Below are 24,884 nucleotides of genomic sequence, written 5' to 3' on the forward strand. Positions count from 1 at the left end.
GTTGTGGAGATAACTGGTAGTGATTCTACTGTGATTATCAGGATTGCAGCATCAATTACATCACAAACTAGCACTGAAGCTGGGATATATCTAAGGAAAGAAATGTTCATCTGAATAATCGCCACATAACCAATTTATGGGGACGTTTGGTCAATTTTCTGGGCTATCTGAGCCATGCCGATGGCTTCTCGTTTTAGTGGGTCACAACTTTCTCTCTTTCTTCTACACATTTACTTACATGAATGATGCTGAAAATGGATTCTGGTACTTATTCTACAAATTACAAGTCATAAAAAATAGAAGTAACTTTTTCACAAATGATGTCATAGAAAGTCCACGTCATAAATATTTTAATAGAAAAGACTCACTTAGTCCAACACAGCAGAGTCTTAAATTCACATGACTGAAATAACTTTTGAGAGAAAGTTATACATAACAAATGAGTGAATAGGATGGACATGACGGACAAAATGTGACATGAAGAGACCGCCTATACTCTACCTGTTTAGAGAGCCAGGTATCTGATGTCATCTCATATTTCTGAAATAAAATAATTAGGTCCATTAAGCATCCAAAGAACAAAATGAGCCCACATCCATCTAACTTTCTTTTTTTAAACATTATTATCCTTCAGGCATGCTTTTCCCCCCTTCAGCTGGTGAAATATCATGAGAGAACACATTGTCATCATTGATTTCCACTGAATGAGTAAGTCGAGAATTGGGGTTAAATGATAATTCAGTTGTAAAGTCTTTTCTTTGGTGAACTCCGTCAGAATTCTCCGTAGTACGCCACCAGGGACAGAAGATCATTTTCCAGCTCTGTTTGATTACCTCATTCAGACTTTTTTGACACTGTCTCTTTTCACCTCTAGGCGTCATCAGGGGACAAAATTATTAAGTCCTTCCATAAAACTGGGCAAACAGCCAGGCATAAAATTAAAAAGTTGATATCCTGTCAACATTCAATCCACTCTTGATCACAGTCAATTTTTTTTCCCTTAGGGAAAACAGTGAGACATTTGAAATGACAAAGATTGTGTGTTCTTTAAAATAATCTTGCGCAGGATCATAATCAAAATTACATTTCCGAAAACAAAAACAGACTAATTTCATCTCAAGTTAAATACATGTAGATGAAATAAATTTTAGTAATGCTGTTTACATGTAGGAACTTATGAAATATCTTGTGGTTTCTCTGGAGAAAAATGATTCTATAATGAAAGTATTCAAATGAAGAAAACTAAATCACAATATGTTAGAGATTTTACCTATATGCAAAGGTACTCATTTCAAATTGTAAATAATAATTATTATTTACTTATCAGTTCATTTTTTTTTTTACCAATTTCCAATTTTAAAACCATATTATTAATACAATTGACCACTTTTTCTTTTCAAGAATACTAGAAAGTATTTTATTTTACTCACATATTTACCATATTTACTTTTCTTTCCTTTATTTTGATCTGAGTTTTCATCTGATATCAATTATTTTAGCCTGAATAACTTCATTTCCTATTACTTGTGTAGATCTATTTTCACAAATTATCTCAGTTTCTATTTATTTGAAAATATCTTCCTTTGTCCTCAATTTTGACAGATATATTCATAGGACATAGACTTGTAGCTTGACAGTTTCTCCTTTCAGTCCTTTCACAATATCTTTCCATTGCTTTCTGGTTTACATTTTTTTCTCATGAAACATAGGTAGTAATTCTCATCATTGTATTTCCCTGTATGTTACGTGTTTTTCTCCCAGCCTAGTTTAATTTTTTTTTCCTCTTAATCTTTGGTTTGCAATAATTTGATTATTATGTATTGAGTCATTTTTTTCTTTGTCTTTATTCTAGTTGGGATTTGCTAACTTCTTGGGTATATGGATTAATCATTTTTATTAAATTTGAGATATTTAAGTCATTGTTTTCTACCTTTTTTCTGCCCTGATATCTAAAACTTTCCATTGTGTGTATATAATTTCACATATACACCAGTTCACATTGCTCACATCTGTTCACAGTCTTTTATTCCTCCGGATTTCTGTCTGAATTGTTTCTATTTCTGTGTCTACAACAGTGTCTAAATTGTTATTAAGCTCATCCAGGCAATTTTTCATTTCAGACACTATCTTTTTCAGTTCCTGAAATTCCATTGTTCTGTTTTTATAGTTTACATTTTGCTCCTGAAAATTCTCATCTGTTTACTAATTATGACCACCCTTTAATTTGTTAAATATTATTCTAATAGCTTTTTTCTTCAAATGTGTTTGTTAATTCCAATATCTATATCCTTTGTAAGTCTGTTTCTATTTACTATTTTTGGGGAGGTGAGTGAGTTATATTTTCTGTGTCTCTACATATATGCTATCTTTAAATTGTGTGATTGATACTGTGAATACTACATTTTTTATAGTTAATATGTATTTTTTAAGGGTAAACTTTGTGCTGGTAGGCAGCTAGTTTACAGGCAGATCACTTGATTCCTTCAAGGTTTAATTTAAAGATTTCCTAGAAGGCGTCTAGAACAGCTCTATTCCTAATACATTTTCTTTCTGGACTCTGAATTGAAGACATAGGGTTTTCAGTGAGAAATGTCTATTTTTGATGTTCATTACTCCAAAGACTCCAAGCATTGTACAACCTGCAGATTCTCTATTTGCTTTTCTCTCTGGCATATCCTGTACTTGCCCACCTAAACACTGAGATAAAAACTTAATAGATCCTTTACATAAATTGCCGAAGTTCTTTCTGTATAGCTCCCATCTTGTGGTACTTGTCCTGCAAATTTCAGCCACCACAATAGCCTCAAACTGATTCTCCTTGCCTTCTTGGATCAGTGATACCCTTGTGTTTTTCTTGGGTTCCATCTCCTTGAACTGTGGTCTCAAACGTCTCACCAATAGAAAGTCCTAAGTTTATTTCACCATTTATATCTTGATTCTCTTATTGCCCAACTTCTGAATATAGTTGTTAAATGTATTTTGTAAAGTTTTATAGTTAATTACTATAGAAATAGTAAGTTGGTAACATTTACTCCATCTTGTCCAGAAGCATAACATTGAAAATTCTGTTGTTAAATAATTGAGAATCATTTACCAAGTATGTAATATAACAATTTAAACTTATTAAAGTATTTCCTTTACTAAGAACCTTGAAAATTATACATAACTTATTGGGGACTCTATAAATATGATTATAGAAACTGAAATATAACTTACTTTCAAAACACAATTGTTCAAGAATCAATTTTTTAATGACTTTTGCTTGATTTAAAGACAGAGACGTTATTTTAGAAGATTAATCTGAACTACAGGAAAAAATTGAATTTTTGGAATGTGTTTAAAGAAGACAGGAAAGAAACATCCCATATTCTCAAGTTAATCACTGCCAAAATGTGGAGAGAAAGCCCATATTTGAGAATGAAACTCAGATGGTCTGGACTACTCTTATACTACATAAGAATTCATTGTTTTAAAGCTAAGTTTGTGCTTTTCTGTTTATCATCTATATTTCTTACTTCAAAGTATGAAAGAGTTATGGATTAAAGTATACACTCCTAATAGAATGACTCTTCTTCTACTACCTTTAGAGGTTAAATATTGAAGTCTTTGCACAAAAGATTGTCTAATTTTCCTTAGAGAGGTAGCATAATCTGTGTTATTTTAAGCATAAAGGAAAGTAAATCATACTCACTCTACTACAAGCACCAGTCGTGGTCTCACAGACGGTAAGGATGGAGATGTTCTGGGGTCGATTTAGCCATCTGACCACCGTCTTGGTATTGCTTACCCATTTAACCATAGTGATGTAGTATTCTCTAGTTTGGAAACAAAATTGAAATTTACATTCAGAGCCAGGGAACCTGTATAGTACCAATAATATATACTGGTTATTTTATATGCAGAATAAATAGAACTCTATAAGGATGTCATATCACATTAATTTCTATTTATGTATATATACATATCCACTTCTTCAAATATTCACATATATGAATACAAATATATGTGTAGGCATATGTATGCAAACATATGCACATATACATACATATATAAATATACAGAAAATTTGAGAATAAATTTGAAAGTGAATGATTTCACAGAAGGAGAGTTTTTGGAAAAACAAAATAATCAAGATGCTAGACATTTATAAATAATTTGTTATTTTCTATTGATCAGTATAGTACTAACATATATGTAAAATATACATTTTCTAAGTTATATTCTATTTTGTTTCTTCAAAAATACATACAACAACCAATTAAAAGGCAAAGCTTATGACTGACTTAATAATTATTTACTATGTAAGACTTTCATGTTATTTTACTTCATCCACTGGGACTTGAGCCACAGAGCCATGAATAGTTTATTTCAGTCTTTTCAGTAACGGGACATAGACCACTCTCAATCTTATTCATACTGTTTTTTACAATTTAAAAATCTAATTTATTTGAAAAAGTTCAAAACAAAGAAGGAATCAAATTGAAGGAGATGAAGGGCTACTGACTTTTCGGCATAGTGAAGATGCTAATTAGTGGGGCCTACAGTATCCTCAAGCTGGTATTGGATTGGGAATGCTTACATGCTTCCCTTTATAGTTTATATTTCTTTCATAATAGAGTCTGCATTTGGAAATTTACATAATATATCACAAAATCCCTCAACCCACACATAACAAAATGTAATCTTCAATACCAATTCAATTTATGATAAAAAGGAAAAAACATTTCCAACAAACCTGCCCAGTTTCAGAACAGATGCGATGTTTTAGAAATGGTTCATAAAATGCCCTCCATGAACATTTTCTTAAAATTAATCCATCCAGTTTTTATGTGACTTAGAAAAAAATCACCCATGGAAGAAAAAAACCTTGTGATACAAGTCACCTGTCCTTAGACACATCTGGGTTAGACCTTCAGCTACATGAATTTCACATTTCTAGCAATACTGAGTAGTTACTACTTCCTCCAGAAAACCTCTTAGCCCATCAGAGTGAAGACGTCAGTGGGAGGGCAAACATAACTGTCATATGATGAGACCTGCCCTGTTTTCTCCAACAATCTCTCCAAGACATCCAGCAGCTTTCATCACCAGCAGAGTCCCACTTGAAAACTGCCTAGAAACTCAGTAAATCATCAAATAAAGTTCCCTAACTAGAGCTAACAAGGCAACTTAGAATCAAATATATGATGGTTTAGGATTAATCTTTGGTCAAATCTTGTGATTCTTTAAAGAAATATGTCTTGTTCACTTTCACTGTGCTTTGCTTAAACTGATTTATTTTACATAAATATACAACCATATTTGGCAGTGTGAATATTAAAAAGGGAAAAATATAGGCATTAATTTTTTAAGAAATTTACCTAGAAGATTTAGCATGGAGAAAAGTGATAGTGGGTACTAAAATCAATCAGGAAAAGAAAATGATGAATTGTGATAATATGCATTTCTGATTAATTGCCATAAATGTTGTACAAAATTGAAGTAAAATTAATTTGATTGTTGTAAACAACTAACCGAAGACTGCAAAATCAACGTGGTCATATTTTTTGAAAAATTTGAACAAAACTGACATACAGAAAAATTTCAAACTTGATCAGAAACTGGTCTCAACTAGCTAAAGCGAATAATGTTATATTTTGTGCCAAATGAGAACTAATATGAGCACTTTTTGAAATAACTAACAACAGAACAACAACCAAATTTAAATATTCATCTTGAGTGTCTTTCCTTTCAAAGTAGCCCTCAACTGAAATATTGCAAGAGCATCTTTTCAATGTCTTCCCAGACATTGACACATTATATTTTTTATGTATCATAGAAAATCTTGACTTTTTAAAAACTTCATACTTAAAAAACAATTAAAATTCGGCTGGTGCAACTCTGGTGAATAAATGGTTTTTAAAAGAGAACATTAACTTAGGTGTAAAATTAAGTTAAAATTATTCATAGTCATATCACTCGCATTTCTCTTTGATTAAACAGTATGATTGTTTTGTGTGTTTGTACATAATGTATCTTATATTCATAAGCAAAATTTAGTCTTGTGTGAGTTATCTTGGTACCTATAGTTATAAGGATGACAGTTCTCCCCAAAATACAACTTGTAAAGTTCATTAGGGTAATTTCAAACCATTGAAATTTCCAAGATGAAGTGTTGGAAACATCCAAAATGAAAGATAAAGTAGAACTTGACACATAAGGAGGGAGGAGAGATACATTTACTAACTAAATCACATCCTATATTCTTTCTTTCTTTGTTCTAGGGTCCTAGGTGCACATCTCCTTATGATTCATACCAAATTATTCAGTTTTCTTGTAAGTATTCAGGGTTCCTCCGGATGAGGAAGTAAGGAAGTACCCTTACCTGGAGATGCCACACTCCTTGGCCTGCCTGCTGCGGATGTGGCTGTCCTGGAACTCCATCTCATGAACACATTAGATCTGGTGTCCCACGACCAGTGGCCAGCGAAAATGTCCCTTCCTTATAACTGGTCTCCTGCTTGTTCCTAGTCTCCATGGCTCTGGATTACCCAGGAAGTCCTCAAGGATCTGGTCCTCTTGAGCCACAGAGACAGAGACAAGCGGGTTAGAGGGATTGCACTCAAGTCAAAGAAGACTTTCTATTAGCTGGGTGGTCTGGCACAGATCTAATTGTTCACAAGGGTGTGTGGAACGGAGTCCCCAGGATCACCGGCACACAGGTATGTCAGCAGTCACACCTGTGTTTTCACTCCTGTCCAATCACTACTCTCTGTTCACATCTGGTTACTCTGAGCTCACTCTCTTCCAGATAATCCAAGATCTCTGCTTATAAGTGCATTGTCACGGCATTCATAACCAACGCATAGCTAGTGTCCTCCAAAGACCTCTGTTGATAACTATGCATTACTTGTATGAAGGGTCACTTCCATCAACGTAGATAAATTTATTGATTAGACTGTATTAGAAGGCCCAGATATTCATTGGCAGAATAAGAGATGTAGATTAGACAAACTTCAATTAAATAGGAAGAAAAAGCATGGCAGTGTCAAGCCCGGAGTGCAGGGGCAATATGACAGTGTCGTATCAATGAAACAGGCTGAAAACAATTGGTCACAAAGGTTAGATGACTAAAGATTTCAGGTAAGTAAAACAATGTCAAGGACAGAGAGCACGGAGAAACTAAGGGCAAACCACTATCTTTATCCTTCAGGCTGGAGATGCGTGAACACAGGAGATAATCACTTCTCCAAAACGGTGTAACAAATGTCTAGCCTGTAGCAAAATCTGCATGGTTCATGATTGCAAAAACTTTCCTCTAGAAGTGAACTATATATTTTTAAGTTCCTATCTAAATTTTCCCATAAAGGTGCCTAGACTTGCAACACCTATGGGAACACTGCCACTAGTAAAAGTGGGGATATTGTTACTAGTCCTGGTACTGAGTTGTGTATCAGTATATCTAACATTCTCAAAAAAAATAAAAATTTGTGTTAGCTTAGCATGATCTAAGAATGCCACAGTAAAGAAAATTAGGAAGGCAGATAAAGGAAAACAAGTTATAGAGGATACCAGATGTTACCAAGAAACTCCATGTCCAACATAGACAGAAACAAGATTCAGTTACATGATCTACAATGTACTTGGAAAAAAATGGCAGTTTTTCAGGAAAAGCACAAGTATTACTTAGGTAAATCATAGATGTATGTGTGTGCTTGTGTGTGCGCGCATGTGTGTGGAGAGAGAGAGAGAGAGAGTGAGAGATCGAAAGACACTTGCATCACACACACACACACACACACACACACAAAGCTGGAGAAAAAAAGACAGGGACAGAAACAGAGGTAGAACACTTCTGACATGGCTTCAGACAATTTCTCGTGTGTGCTTGTGGACGTCTCCAGCAGATCCCTAAAGTAATAACGATACATTTCTTAAGGCAGTTGTTGAGTATTCTCCATCTGTCAGATCTGTTCTCCAATTTGGCCCCTCACAATCCACCCCCGCAGTTTGCAGAGGCTGGACTCTATAGTGAGGATGCCCAGCCCAAGAGACCTCTGGAGAAGCTGGAGGGCACAGAGGGTTTATTCCAGGACCCACGCCCTGCTCAGGCATGGTTTTGCAATGGCTGAATTGCTCTGTCCATGGACAGGTCCTGCTGGTCCATCCTGTTCTTCAGCTACGGGCCTCTTCAGGTTTCATAAGTGAGCCTGCCCCTTGCTCCTTCTGTCCTGGGGCAGTAAAAGCTTTCTGCTAGTGTAGATTCTATGTTGCTTTCCCATCCTTTGTGAGTTTCCTTTTAAACCTGCCCATATCTTTGTTAACAGTCTCTTAATTAACTGCATTTCAATTATCCCTCTTGAGTATGTCATCTTTTATTTTCAGGACCTTAACTGATGAATTATAAAAAATGATATGGTCTTTTAGATCTCAAATATCTATACAACTAGGGAGGCACAACAGTTTCATGGTAAATTTCCATATGGTCAAAGTACTAAGTGTTAAAAATTATAAATATTGATAATCCTAAAGTACAAAAGTCAAGGAAAAGTAAGAGTTTGATTTCCGTGTGATATGCAGTCAGATAAATGCAGCTTTCTTTGATTTGCACACGGATATCTCTATTTTGTTCACGTTTGTGTGTTTCTAGGCCCATCAAAGTAATACCTGTGCTCAGGGTGGCTAAACGCAGATGACATGAAATGCATCAATCACTCTTCTTTTCTGTGAACTGGACTGAAGCTTTCACCAGGAACAAATGACTAAGGAAATACGAAATCTGAAGCACAGAGAATATTTGAAAGCACCACTTTGAAGTAAATTTTGATCTTGAGTTTTCCAACAAAAAGAAGAAATCATACACTTTGGTGGATTTCACATGCCACAACTGGCACTTACATAAACATGAGGCAGAAAAAGGAAACTCACTGCATGTATTGTGTAGACAAGGCATTACGTGACTCTCCCCAAATGTAGACGAAGTTCAGCGCTAAACCAGCATACCTGAATTACATTTAAGAATGTATTCTTCACAGGATTCTTCCCCATTCTTAGAGAGATCTAGTATGTCATTCTGCACACTGGAGTTCCAACATCTAAGGAAATGTGGTATCTTTTTGCAACAGGTGATTAATTCTGTCATATTTTACCTCAGATACTAAAGAGATATACACTTAACTGATACTCTAATAAATGACAACCGATTCTGTCTTTAGGAACCTTTGTGCTGGATGACCCCGCCATCTCCTATCTTGTGAACTCATCAGAAAGACTCTTAGGTAGCCACATCAAGGTCAGAAATCATTATCTTCTATTAGAAAGAAACCTTGATATTAAAAAATTGACTTCCATCTCAAACATTTAAAAGCCTGATGAAAATTAGAAATTAGTAGTTCAAGATTAGGGTATTCAGACTCAGAGCGAGGTAAAGTGACTTATCTAAGGTCATATGATAAAATGGTGGTAGAGATGTGACTCAAACACTCCAGTCTAGTGCTGTTTCTTGTTCATTCAGAGCACTCAACAAATAAGACAAAAAGACCAAGTAAAATGTTAATAATTTCTATAATTGCTTCATTTATGTCTAAATCATTCATGGCTGGTAGACCGAGCTCAGAAGCTGAAGTTTCTCTCTGATTTGGTCAACCCTACTGTATTCTATTTGTCCACTGTGATGGCCCTTTAAGGTCTTTCATCACAGCCTGGAGGAAACGCTCTGTAACTCGAAACAGGCTTTACTTCATTTTCTACCTGTGCCACCAACTAATCTTAAGATTCTATCTCAAGCATACTCTTCCTTTGGGCCCCATCTTTTCCATCAATAATAGGAGAGGCTTATGTTAGATAGTTAATGGGGGCCTTTCCAGTGTAAGCGTTCCATAAACTTTAAATAACTTTTCAAGGAGGAAAAATCTCCACTGCTCTATATGTGAAAATGCCAAATATGATGCAATTTTCCCAAGCATATCAATGCAACAGCATGTGAGTGGACTTTCTACTTGAAGCATTCACCCTGTATTTACTGTGATGTCAGCAAAACAAACTTTAAACGTATCTTCGTGTTATTCAATATAGTGTGAAATTATTTTCCTAAATCAGCTGCTTGTTCCATCTCCAGGGCTACTGCAGATTTTCAAAGGGTTACAAAACTTGAAAGAATTACCTTTGAAGTTTGAGACCACTGGGGATTTCAGAACCCACGTGGTTACTTGATTAGTTGTTCAAATATTAGAGATTTTGCTAGCATTAACATTATGCTTCTGAGCACATAAATGTGTTTCTTTTCTTCCCACTCAGACTTAAATAAGCAGGACTCTTAGGTAAGATATTTTAAAGCAAAATCTCATTACATTTCTCTGCCTAGAGAACAAAGCTAGGGAATCATTGGCAAGTTACGGGGGAAAAGTTGGAAAATTACACACATTTTAGGAAGATCGTATTCTTTTAAAGAGGGCCATTTAAAAACATGGAGTGACTATTTTCAGGAAGACAATTCAATGGAAAATTATCCTTTGCCCCCATTTCTCTGTTATATCTCCTGCAAAAGATCTAATTCTTGGTACCAGTATATTTAGTCATTTTGTGGTGTTGCTAATCACCTTAAAATGTTAAATGCTTCCAGGGAACAACAAGAGACCCAGAATGAGTTCATTTCTGCACAAATGGAGTCAACCTCAGCTTTATTCTCAAGTGAATTTGTTGAGCTGATCACATCTCTTTCTAAATTGCAACAAAATGATAATTGGAGTTAAAAGATCTATTTTCTGGTAAAAGTGAAATTGAAATTACATACCTTGACTTAAAGCTATCAGGTGGCATGAGTTCCAAAGTATGAGTTGGTCCATATAGGTTTACAACATATAATTTGATTGTTGGGTTCACTTGACCTGCCTTTGAGAAAATGAAAGTCGTAACGCAAATACATTAAGCATTAGAATATATTGAGAAAGAATGAAAACACATTTTGATTCTTTTACAATTTTGTGTTAGAATGGGGAAAAGGTTTAATTTCTCTGAAGTAGAAATGATTTTAAATTCAACAACTTGATTGCTTTCAATTGTTTTTGTAGATTGCTGCTTCTCACATTTTAGGCAGACAATTAAAGGTGACAGAAAATCATGACGCTTTGTTCATTAGGCAGTGCTGCTGAGTTCTTTCCCTAGAATGACACCCAAAGAGCTGGCTTCACAAAACAACCAGTAGATCAAGCAGCTACTCACACTATAGGATATGAAATGCAATGGGGAGAAAGCATGGCTAATTAAAAAAAGGAAAAGAAGAGGAAGAAGAAGAGGAAGATGAAGAGGAAAGAAGAAGAAAAAGAAAAAGAAAATCTACCCAATCCAGATGCCACATGCTTAAAATTCCACAACAGCTAATCTATTCAATGCATTAATCATCATAAGTTTTATTTTAAATTTTAACGAAATGCTAGATGAGGTGTAAATGAGTTTTGGGATGTGCGCCATGGAGTAGATTGCCCTCACTATGTACCTGGCAGGAAGAGTAGAAACAGAGTGGTTAAAAAAATGTAATCTGAGTTTATTAAGTCAACTTTTATGCAATAATAACTAGGCTGTATAGTAGTTAGCATGTTCCAGGCTCACAGCATGTGTTAAAGCATCACGTGAATTATCTTATTACAGGTTCCTACTGTAGTCTTAAGATGTATTTATACTATTTTCCAGATGAAAATGGAGAAGCTAAGCAAACTGTGCAAGGTCAAATATCCAGTCACTGAGGGAAGCAGCATTGAGCCCAGGATCTCTTAACTGCTGTAGTGTTGCTTCAGTTCATTCACAGGTAATGGCCTTCAGAGTTTTTCTAAATATACTATGAACTCTTACAAGGAAGAAATGGGAACTTACACCAACATATCTCGTGCATGTTGAATGAATGAATGAAAGAATGTTTATGTGAATAAATGATTAACAGAATCAATGGACTGTTTGCGGCTCCATGTGTTTCTGAGTGATACACCGATATCACCATGGTACAAGGGGTATGCTAAGAGGAGACCATGTGAGATACACAGAGAAGGACTAGGAAATTAAGACTGAGTTGACTTAGAAGGCCTGGCAAAAATCTAAAGAGAATGATAAAACGGATTTAAAGATAACAAAGAAAGATTCCCGTTCAAGGAACTGGTACCAACAAAACCCAGAGTTAAATCAGGACCAGATACAACATAATGCATTCCACCAATAATCAGTAATAGCGCCTCAAGAATGTTTTGTTAGGTTATTAAGAGTAACTAGAATGGAGGGGAGGGAAGAGGAATGAATAGATGAAGTAACAGAGGATTTGTAGAGCAGTGAAAAGTACTCTGTATGATACCATAATGATGGAGAAATGTCATTCTACATTTGTCCAAACTGATAGTATGTACAATGCCGAGACTGACCCGTAATGTAAACTCCAGATTTGGGGTGATTACGATGTGTCAATGGAGCTTCATCAATTGCACCAAATGCACAGCATGTGGTGGGAGATGTTGAGTGGGAGCAGAGGGTAGGTACTCCCCTTCAGTTCTTCTGTGAACCTTAAATTGCTCTTAAGAAATAAAGTCTTAATTTAAAAAATGACTAGCACATCTGTGGGAGTGCATCACACACAGGTCAGAAGTTTGATCCAAAGTCAGGAGTCTGGAAAGGCTTTCACTATAGAAATGCAGTGACTATAAAAAGCGATTATGGAAATGGTTCCTATGATAAAGGGCTTCCTGGAAGATAAGCTATGAGCCTGTCTCAGAAAGAAGGCTCTGGTGTCAAATTCTGTAAAGCTGCTTCTTGCTCTAAAACCCTCCAGTGCCTGGGCACGTACGTCTTGGGCAATTTCGTCTTCTACCCCACTTAGGAGCTCCCTTTTACACCACTTTTGTTTTAATTAAATTGCTTGCTTCCTTCCTGAAAATATTGGTCTTTCCCTGTTTTTTCTTGTTTGTTTGTTTTTGGTTTTTGGTTTTTTTAGCTCGTATGGTAAATTTTCTCTAGCTAGTATGGTAGGATTTAGAGCCGGGACAGAGTATTTGTTGGTGTCATTCAAAGTGCTGTTCTTTATCCAATAGCATCGATTAGAACCTTAGAGACACAAATTCACGGGCCCCAACCAGACCAGTACTCAGACCCAGAATCGGAATTTCCAGGTGTGGACCTAAGGATCTGTGTTTTACAAGATTTCCAGATAATTATAATTAGTATGTGAATTTTGATAAAACACTGATAATCATGTATATATTTCTATGCCAGTGTTAACTGGTCAGCAGTTACCAAGGATGAACTTGCAAGAAAGTCATCCAGGGGGTCTGGAAGGCTTATTAACCCACTGCCTACTGAGGCCCGCCTCCCACGTTTCCGATGCCTGGATGGGACATGAGAACTTGCACTTCTCATCCTTTCCCAGGTGGGGCTGACACTGGTAGTCCAAGGGCACCATTCCGAGAACTGGTTCAGTTTAATCTATGAATCAGAGAAGTCAGGGTTCACATTGTGACTGTTATTTACTGGATATGGACCATGGACAGGATGTTAAAGATCCTCAAGTATTATTTTATTTGATTATCAAAAATGAGACATTTCTCTGAGAATATGTCACAGTCGGAAGTTTTGAGCCAAAGCAGGTTTTCATCCTGTGGATAATACTAGCTCATCGTTTTGTTATATGGATAAACAAAAAAAGATGATATAATTTGTGAGTGCCCAAGTAGTGTATTAATTGATAGTATGTAATTAATTAAATAATCATTAACTCATGAATTAAAAATAATCATTATAATTAAGGCACTGATTTTTCTAGTTAGTGAAAACCTGTGTTTATCTTTTTTATCTTTCAATAAACTGATTAAAGACAAAGATAAACCAAGTTTGATCAATTTTTTTGTGAGTTCTTATCAACGATGCGTAATTTTATGGCATAGTTTGTCACAGATATAGACGGTTATTAGCATATATGGAGGCAGCTTTTTTCAGGTCTGTAGGACTGTAAGCTTATTCCTGCACAGGATCACTGATACCCCAATTAGCTTCTACGTGAAAACAAGGTAAGGGTTGCAAACACATGTGGCCAGTTTTAGACAAAAACCAAACTTTAAGCTGTTTCCAAAATTCATCTGTCTAGCATTCTATAATCTCAATTTGATTTCTGTCTTTCCATAGAGCTTTGAAATTAAGTGCACACTGCAAGCAAATTCATTTGTACCTTTTTCATATTTTATTGTTTCAATAAACAATTTGCAGATTAGAGGAGTTCATCTGTTTGTTTTTCTATATTCACATTTGCTACAAAGACTGTAAATCCACAGAATCTTTCCTCTATGATTCTGAAACACAAGCCTCAATAATAATTAACCTTATTTTATGGGCAACCAAATTGTTATTAAACGAGATAATGTTTTAATTAAGAAGATTAACCTGAGGTTGCTGAGATAGAACTGTGCATCTTTTTTTGTGCTGAATTGCTAATGAGAGGGTATTTTATGAGTTCTAAATCATGCTGAATTAAGTAAAACACAAATATATTTATTTAGTGTAAGTATTTCATTAGTAACTCTGACCACACTGGGTATTTTCTGCACTCTTTTTAATCTAGTTTAATTTGAAGCACAATTTAGTGTGAGCTCTGTTCATTACTTCAGTGTCTAATGTACCACTTTTTGAAAGTTTACTGCATAAGTAAAAGCAAATCAAAGTAACGTATCTGTTACGGGAAAAAAAGAACATTTTTTTTAAAACCAGAATAGAAAATAATGAGGCTTTGAAACTTCAAGTAACATGCCCAAAATGATACTGAAATTTATTCTGAGAACAAGGACCAAAATCCAGATGGAGTTTCTTTGAGTCCTGTTGTCCCTAAGTACCTGGGCAGGTATTTCTAGGGACAACCACCCAAAGACGAGATTCTTTCTCTTGGCTTTGGCCACTAGAATATTGATCTTTTCTTGAAATACTCCCTCAAGGGTAATCACTAATACACACTCAGGACCTTCATCATGTATTACATGCATCATGCATTACACACGTCATTTATTACATATGTCCATGCAGTATGTGGGAGGCTATCTAAGAAAGCCACTCAGACAGAGCTAAGTCATTAGCAGTTAATGGAGCAAACCACATATATTTGTTAACTTGACAAGGAGATATTTTGATTCCAGCTCTATCTTCTCAGATACTAACTTCTGGTAGTTTTAGAGAGAAAGACACAATCAATAAATTTGAGGTATTTCTCTGTTCTCAAAATAACCATGACTTTTATAAAAAGATTTATTAGCCTTTTACAAGCTCAGTTTGCCCATCTGTATAATAGATGTAGCCGTGAAGCCAGCCGAATGAGAAGAAATAGTTAAGTCTCTCTGAAAATATATAGCATATTATTAGCACACGATTTACAAAATTAATAAACAAACATTGTTACTATTTTATGCCTCACTTTACTATTAATAAATATTAACTAATTAAATAATAACAAAATGTCTAGGTTTGCCAACCCAGTATCTTCTGATTTACTGCTTACGTATTTAGATTTTTTCAGGTGTTTCTATATGTCCATTTGTTTGCCTCCATTGTGATAAAATTATGAGGCCTCCAAGTGTCCGAGTTCAAGCATTGTAACTGGGAAGGCAGCTTGAAGATGCAGCTACTACATATGGCTCTTACACGTGAACCCTAAAATCCCCACACCTCTTGGGGAATGAATTCCAGAAAGTGGCCTCTCTCCTGGGGCTGATTTTATTCCCTTCACGCAGTGCACAGACTGAACAGTTCTGGGTGACGGTCTTGCCTATTGACATATACAATACAAATGTCTTGGGAAATATAATTATTTTGTTGTTAGGTCAAATTGCCTTTTTTTTTTCCTGAGGAGCGCTGAGTATTTGCGCATTCAGATCTATGCTCAGAGCAGACTCTAAAAATATTTCAAAGTCATGCAATCAGATTCCTCTCAAACCCACTGTCTTCCTTAGCTGTCAGTCATTTTGATATGACAGCCTATTGGAAGGAAGACAGGATGGGGAGGGAGACAGCACAGAATCTCACTAGGGAGACAGTCATATTCCTGACTCTTCATACTCACTCCTTTCCTTCCCTCTCTCCCCACTTTGGATAATTTGAGTCTTGTGGATGATAGGAAAATAAAGAAAGTCATCTCCCCTCTGACCACACCTTCATTGCACGAGTAGAAAAATACATGTGGTGGGTAATTTTTCCAGTGCCTTGCCCAGTTCATGTAAAGCACAAACTTAAAGGTATAAAACCATCATACTTGGGAAACACAGCATACAACTCCCTAAAGAAATGGCTTCAAAATTGCTTCTAAATGAAATCAGCAGACATCTCTTACCTCATTAAGAGCTAAAACGTGTAAAATGAAATTTAGGAAGTTTTCTATAAGACATCTCTACATGATTAAAGCTAAGGGGGGGCTTTACTTTTTCTTTGTTATGTAAACATGGCGAAAATAAACTCTAAAACAAGAGACCTTAAGTAATTAAAAACGGCATGTAACAGTACACCAGAAATTAACACAACATTGTAAATTGACTATATTTCAATGTAAAAAAAAAAAAAAAAAGGCATATAATAGAAAAACCAATACATTCCAGTTGCTTTTGCAGCCTGCTTCCAGAGGTCTCACACAACGCTTAGAAATAGTCTTGCTATCCGGGCAGGATTTCCAGATTTGCTTCACTCAATAAAACAATTCCATCTATTCTAGCTGCGCCTGGCTATGGCTCTGCCCCAGGATTTTATAAAGTATGTTCCAGAGTATGCGCTGCCAAAATAATACGGATGTTAATAGAAGTAAGCCAGAAAGAGAAAGAAAAATACCATATGAGATCGCTCATATGTGGAATCTAAAAAACAAAAACAAAAACAAACAAACAAACAAAAACAAAGCGTAAATAAAGAACAGAAATAGACTCACAGACAGAGAATACAGACTTGTGGTTACCAGGGGGGTGGAGGGTGGGAAGGGATAGACTGGGATTTCAAAATCGTAGAATAGACTACACTGTATAGCACAGGGAAATATACACAAAATGTTATGATAACTCACAGAGAAAAAAATGTGACAATGAGTGTGTATATGTCCATGAATAACTGAAAAATTGTGCTGAACACTGGAATTTGACACAACATTGTAAAATGATTATAAATCAATAAAAAATGTTAAAAAAATTAATACTAATAAATTCTTTACGCTTAGTCTGTTCTTTACTGGTGATTCTTTATGTTTAGTATATTTTTTATTGAGATTCTTTGTGCTTAGTCTATTCCTTACTGGGGATTCTTTATGCTCAGTCTACTTTTTATAGGAGATTTATAATACACATTAACATATAGTATATTAAGTGCTCTAAGAAATCATCTGGAAAAAAGCTAGATTATTTTTTAACTGTGAATTCCCAACTTATTTGACTGTGGCACTTTTTGCTTCTTAATAATATCTATTAACCACTCTCAGAATATACGCTGGATAAACCTTTGCCCTGGCGGCAGCGCTGCCTCTGATGTTTTCTCATCCTCTTTTCAACTGGGAAGGTGAGGGGTAAAGAATGAGAGCGTCAAAAGGAGAGAAATGCAGCAAAATTCCTGCACCCCTGAATCATCTTTACCTCTTCCTACACAAACACTGTGTGCAGACGACTCAGGCTCTAAAATGATGTGTCTGTCGACAAGGAAGGAGGCTTATTTTATTTTCCAAAGACAACTTGTTCATGAACAGAGAATACCATCAGTCAAGTCACTGGTGCAGAGAGAAAGGGAAGAAACTAGCACTCCCACATTACTTACCTTAGGATATGGGTACTGCTTTCCTTTGGGATACAAAGCTCCAGTGAACTGGGGGATAACCATGTTAGGCACCAAGGAATCGTTAATCATCAGGAAGGCAAGCCTTTCTCCATCTGGTGACCACCAGTGGGCGATGTGAGAATGCAGAAGTTCCTCTAGAATAAATGAGCGTTATTTGAAACCAGCTGTAGAGATGTGGGCTCAGTGACCCACGAACATCTGTCCTGGAAATCTCCGTTGTACACAAATACTTTCTATGCAGTGCGTTGGATTTTATCAACTTCATGGAGAATGCTTTATGTCTGAGTTTACCCTTTGAATCCCAGGAAAAGCAGATGCCAAGGAAGGAAGGAGGAAAGCAGTGAAGTCAGGATTTCATGGATTGTCAGCAATGTGAACAGAGAATATGAATGCACTATTGGAGTAAAAAGAATGATGACAGTAACTGAAGACTGAAATACGGCATAAAACCATATTCATGTCACCATTCATTCATATTTGCATTCAATCATATTTCCATCCTCTTATCATCAAACAAGTTCCAAACCCACTAGATTTGTTAAACTATTTTAAGCTCTAAGGAAATAAAATAAGAAATATACTGGGTAGCTTTCATGTGACCTTAGATCCACTGGCCACTTTTCTATACCTGATTTCTGGCCCGGGAAATTAACCTACATGAACCCATCAAAAGGGCTCCCATCCCCTCTAAAGCATGACCATTATGGTCCTTTGGCAAGAGAAGAGGAGGAAGAGAGTGAAGTCAGAGTATGTATTCCTCTGGCTTTGTCCTGAAACGTTACCTGAGCTTACTGGGTGTTTTAAATGATGTCACTCCTCCCGTCAATGCCACCTCATCTATGCTTTGGTATCTGGTAACGGCTCATCTCTATGGTCACAGGGGTGGCCACAGCTTGGCTGCTACTAGTCTAGATTATAGTTCTGTTATTTATGAATTCCCTACACCTTCACTTTTGTAAACAACATTTTTGTAAATAAATCCTCTTCAAATTATTGAAGATGACAACTCTTTCAAGACTCTGACTGATAGAGTGATTAATACCAGGAGTAGACTCAGAGAAGAGACTTTCAAAATTACATTTTGAGTTAGGTTGGAAATACCTATATATATATATATCTATAATTATATTTATATCTACATCTTTAATCTATAGCTATTTATATCTGTATCTTTACTGTAATAATAACCTTTCAGGGGGAACTGGAGTATAGATAATCCCTAGCAAGGAACAGCATCATGAGCAATCAGCTGCCACTGGTGATGACACAGAACGGGATGCATCTAGAGAGGAAAAGCTTTGGGAGGACAAGCCACTGTGACAGTTGCTACAACCATGGCAACTGTAAAGACTGTTAAGTGATGTTCACGTGGTTCTTACGACATTTCAGAGAGGTTACATAGGAATAAACAGAAGTTGAAACCATGACTATTCCATTAGGAATATACAAAAGGGCACCATGAGAACTTTGAAGGAGTCCCTTTCTTCTGTAGTTGAAGGGTTGGTAAGGCTGAGGACCAAGAGAACACAGTAAGTGTTGCAGAGCTGCCACACAATTTAGGGGTTCAACTCCACCTTATTTTTAAAGTTGAGAGAGTGGTGGAGAAGTACTGGGACCCTGACACACAGGATAAGGATGCTCAGGGTAGACGTGTGCCATACACTTACGCTTTCTGGACCAGTCTCATAAATAACACATTTTATAGTGAAAAGTTGGCTTAAGATTTTGAACCTCAAAATTTCCACACATCTTCTTGCTGACAGAGGCAACCTGTATCCAAGGGAGCTAGACCTCCTCTTCATAAAGGCAGAATGGAAGATTAATTCCTGTGAAGTTTAAGTGTCTGCATCCCTCGGGAAGAGTTTAGAGAGCTAGTAGTCTGAGATACACCAGGCTGTCTCTAATAAAGAGAGAATCTGTTGGGACTGTATTTATTCAAAAGTAAAGAGGGACTGGACTCTGGAGTTTGAAAAACACCGTAAACCACATTCACATCTGCTACCCGGTTTTGTTCACTGGTAATCTGTAGAGGTGCCCTTTCTGAGCAGAACCTGAGAAGGAGACAGCTGTGCAGCAGATCAAGGTCACGGTACAAGGTCTTGACCCTGTGACCCAGCAGATACAATGGTAATACAAGCGTCCGTGGCAAACAGAGATGATGGGTGCAGCTTCTGACAATCACCATATGACAATCAAAACACAGTCATGACAGGCTTTGGAGAAAGGCCGTTTTCTTCTGCGCTGATAAATATTTCCCAATTCAAAGGCAGCTTTCTGCTGAGCTCTGGCAGAAATAATTAGCCTGACCATGGGATACCAAGTGATTCCACAACCGAAACTGCCCATTGTGAACTGACTGTTATCTGATTCACTGACCATAAAGCGAAATATATACAGCTCCGTTCCGCTGTAAGACAGAAGTGGCATATATCGAACTGGGCCAGAACACGCAAGTGAACTGCCCACAGTACTGCATCCTCTGCTGTAACCTCGTTCCTTCATTTCACATCATCGATGCCTCAGGATGTATTTTCTAACATAAGTTGGCAGAGGAGGAATAAATGTACACCCGTTTTATGGTGAGGTTTGCATGATGTACTTGAACAAGCTGGAACTGGACAGACTCTGTACTATAATCTGACCCAGGAGTGGCATTAAAAGACTGTAGTAAACACATATTGGAAGACTTCTGAACAAGATATTTAGTTCTCCACTTCATGTGGAAGGAGACTTGGCCTGAAGCATGGATCCATGCAGACCCATGCACAGGAGCTAATAAATGGCCACCTGATCAGGGAGATAGAAAGAGTAAAATCACAGAAGTTTAGGAAGTTTAGGGAAAGGTAAATGAATAGACTTTTCAGAAGGGGTAAAAATTTAAAACCTTGAAGATACTAGTGTCCTGCTTAATGCCGTCCAGAGAACAGCCATAGCAGAGGAGGTTCTGAATAATCAGATGGACAATATGACCACGGACTGCATGTCAGTTTGCCTCTGGGTGTCACCGTGACCTACCAATAATTGTGGTCACTACCAAACTCTTGATCTGGCGTTATTTCCCAGCAGGACCATGACTGCCTGGTGACAGGTGGATTGCATGGAAACTCTTCCATCAAGAAGGGGCAGCATTTTGCCATTACACAGGTAGACACACATTCTAGATACGGCAATGCCTTTGCTTCCTGTAGTCCTATCAGTACTGCTGTTCACGCACTTAGAGAATAACTTATCCATTACTGCAATACCCAAGCTATGTCACCTCCATGCAGCAGATACTTTATAGCAAAAAGAAAGATAATAGGCTCAGAATGGCATCCACTGGTATCACCATGTTCCCCAGTAGCTGTATGTCCCTGGCTTGACAGAACAGTCAAATAACCTCCTCTACCTTGATTCTGGCACTATTATTTTGACAACGTCCTTGAAATTGGGATGTTATCCTATAGACATTAATGTCCTACTTAATGTCCACCAGAGTACATCCATGGCAGAGGGGGCTCTGTGTCCCTCCTGCAGAGCCGGGAAGCACAGATCTGAGGGGTGAGGGGTGGAGGTGTAGAGCTCTCCTTCACCGTCACACCAATAATCCACTGGATACATTTTGCTTCTTGTCTTTATAATAACTGTGGGTTTAGAAGTCCTAATGCCTAAGGGAGGAGGATTGCCTCCAACAAGGAATACAGTCATAATTCTGTTCCTCTGAATTGCAAGCTGAAATTGCTCCCTGACCATTTTGGGCTCAGTATGACTGGAAAAAAGAAACCTGACTGAAAACGTGGTCACTGTGCTAGCTCCGATCATTAATCTCATCTGCCAGCAAGAAAGTGTGTCTTTACTACAGAAAGGAAGACAAGGAAAACTATATTTGGAACTTAGCAGATTCACGAATACTCTTTTGTCTAACTCCATCTCATTCTCCAGTTCCGCATTCCTACATTCCAATTTCCATTTCAACGGAAAAATGAAATGGTCGCAACCTAATCAAGAAGAGGAAGCAAAGGAAAAAGACTTGGCAGGAATAAAGTTTGTTTTGATGCACCAGGTAAATAACCTGTCCACTCAAAACGCTGGCAGAAAGTAAAGGGAAAAAGGGACCAACAGTTGAGGGAAAGGAACTATGATTCCCAATTAAGGTCATATGATAAATTATTTCTTTTCTTAATGGGGGAAATCTCTGAAACCCTTTATGAAAGACACAAGTATTGGCTGTAGTTATAACTTTCAGACAGGTGTATAACTGGACAAGACCACTCTGCAATGAAACAGTAGCAGATGGGACTCTGCATGCTCCTCTTTTGGGGTCACACATGTTTCACTTGGATAATAAGAGTGTTCCCATGGTTTCTGAGGTTACATTAGGTATGGCCAATTTGAAACCAGGCAAAAATCAAATGAAGGAAAAGAAGTTAGTGCATGGTATTTTGTGGGTCTGGCGTTGTTCCTCCACCAAAACTCACTGCTTCTATTACTGTGGAAATGACAGGATTCTCACCTTCTGGGCCCGAGTAACAGCGGCCTCTCCTTCCCTCTTCAGGTGTTAATGGCTGAATCATTACTAGCCCCTGATGGCCGTATATTTCTTGTCTTGTATAAGTGGCCGCTTCATAGATAAAGCTGAATACTATTTTGAATGTGCCATTTTTTTTTTCAGTAGTGATCCTCATCCTGATTTGTCCAAGTAACTTAAAATTCAGTTGAGGAGACATGAGTCATCTATACAACACACTGAAGGAAAACATGCTAAGTGACAACTGAATGTAAACTCTTCAGACTTATGAGACTTGATGGTGTCACAGAGATCAGACTGTGTTCTCCAAAATCAACTCTCAGGGTTTCTAAGAAGCAGGCTCTACCCTGGTGCTGAAGTATGTGTACACAAGTACATCCCAAGAATAGGAATGGCACCAATCTGAAGGCATCATTCAGTGGAAACTACTCATCATCTACTCTTCTTTATTTTAAAGTAATTTATGCCTAAAGTTGTTCTTCACAAAAAAACAGTACATACAAAGAGTTATGTGACTTCCAGGTACAAAAGTAAAGCTACCTGAATAGAAAGAAGATAAATACAAGAATCTTTAATATGCATTTCCTTAGAAGTCTACTTGGACAAGGCACACATTCTTTAATTGTCAACTAATAAGGACTTTTACTACAGATTGAAATTTCCCGTGTTAGTTACATCATATTATTTACAAACAGTTTATTTTTACAAGTTGCGTTCCATTCCATTTCAATGGAGGTTTGGCTCTTCATTGTCTTTATTACACTGATGTAGAAAACCTCACTGCAGAGCAGATGGAGTTTTCAACATACGTTGTTTTATATCACAGGCACTTAAAAATATAGCTTTAACACAAAGCACTTAGAAAAAACTAACTCATATACAAGCAGTGTGTTCAGGTTAACATGTGATTCTGAAAAGTAAGCTGATTTCATCCTTTGTAGTTTATTGACTTGGATGGGGTTTCCTGAGGATGCTGCTGTCAGCCCCTTGGGTCTGTAATTGATGTTTTCCTCCTGACTTTCCATATCTCACTGTCAACTTTTCTTAAAGAATTGTCTCTATTCATAACCCCCTCACTTCCCATTTACACCTCCATCCACTGCAGTCTTGCTTCTGGCACGCCTGACTAACCGATTTCGCTCTTGCCAAGTTCTGGTAGCAAATCCAACAGTAACTCTGGAATCCTTAGCTTGTCTGACCTCCTGAGACTCAGCATTGATTATCCTACCCTCCTCTGGCTTCCATAGCTGTATCTCTAATTTTTTTTTTTTTAATTTTATCTGTCACAGTCCAGGTTTACTGGGATTTAGTAAGTACTCAATAAATATTTGTTGAATCAATGAATGTGACTTCCTGTGTCTATGAGAAGACACAAAATGAAATAAATACAGACATTTCCCACTGTTCTCACTAAATAACAAAAAAATAACAATTCCAATTTGTTGATAAGGTTATTGTTTATCCTGTAAATCTTTTTTCTCTCACTTTATTCTTGTTATTCTTAAAGCTCAATGCAAAACCATTTCTCCTATGAAACCACCCTATATTCTTCCAACCATCAGAATTAATTCTATTTCTGTGTATATTTACTTTGCTGACATGTAGTTCTATTTATATTTCTATATACCATACTGCAAATGGTTCCCTATATAACAGTTTTTTTCCAGTTTTTCACTCCTGGAGGTTGGAAATGCCCAGAACATAGAAAACCATATTTCTCGCTGTATTGCTCTCAGATAATGCCTGACAGAGGGATGTGCTCAATAGCTGTTGGACTGAATTTCAAAGAATTCTTTACAAATCTGAGTTTCTAAGTATATTTATAAATCATTTAGGCATATTAGTTCCATTATTTTTTTATGTTCAAATAATTAAAAGTGACAGTCATTTTTGTTTTGTTTCTATTTGATAGATTAACTATTTCACGGAAATTTTCAAAGTTGTAAACTTTGCAACTGTGAACTTTATTTTTTGTAAACAAAACATTGATCTAATGTTTTGTTTAGTTAAGCTACAGTGTTAAATATACCAGTTTATATGAATAAGATGAGTATTTTGTGTAAATTATATTTAAAATATTTCATTTTGAGCATGATGTTATTACTTTCCTTCTGAACTTCACTAACTCTTTGAAACACAATATATTTTATTTTCTTTTGCTTTCTTTAAAAATTTAATAGTATTAGACATAGAAATAAAGAGGCTTTACAATATACTTTTAAAAGACTTTTAAAGACTCCACATTAGTGACTGAGTTTGGGTGCAACAGCAAAATCACAGATTGGCTTGGCCCCATAAAGATTAAGCCATGCACTTAAAATTTTGCTACAAAAACATTTTATTATCTTTTATGTGACTCCTCTAATCTCTTTTTCCCTATGACAATTATAGAAGGTAAATTTTATTTTAAAAAAGTAAGTGGAAATGTTACGTTACTTCTTGAATCTCCCACACGTACTATTTCAGACTGTAATTGATTTCTGTTAAGTATTAAAAAGGAAATCTCCACACTAGGGCATCACACACATACTGTTGAAGATCTTACGCATTCCTAACAGATACCACTGCATTTTCATGAGTATAT

General features: G+C 36.6%; 1 protein-coding gene across 1 annotated transcript in view; it reads right to left on the reverse strand.

Annotated features, from left to right (window-relative positions):
• The window catches only part of DPP10 (dipeptidyl peptidase like 10), a 559,220-nt gene that overhangs the window by 63,624 nt on the left and 470,712 nt on the right, over positions 1 to 24,884 (reverse strand). The window contains exons 9-12 of the mRNA XM_031451288.2: positions 17,773 to 17,927; positions 10,772 to 10,869; positions 3,692 to 3,815; positions 502 to 540 (exon numbers count right to left, since the gene is read on the reverse strand). Of these exons, the coding sequence (XP_031307148.1) occupies positions 502 to 540; positions 3,692 to 3,815; positions 10,772 to 10,869; positions 17,773 to 17,927 (416 nt within the window). The remainder of the gene's footprint in view (positions 1 to 501; positions 541 to 3,691; positions 3,816 to 10,771; positions 10,870 to 17,772; positions 17,928 to 24,884) is intronic.

The sequence above is a fragment of the Camelus dromedarius genome, chromosome 4, assembly GCF_036321535.1.
Source record: "Camelus dromedarius isolate mCamDro1 chromosome 4, mCamDro1.pat, whole genome shotgun sequence".
Taxonomy (NCBI): Eukaryota; Metazoa; Chordata; class Mammalia; order Artiodactyla; family Camelidae; genus Camelus; species Camelus dromedarius.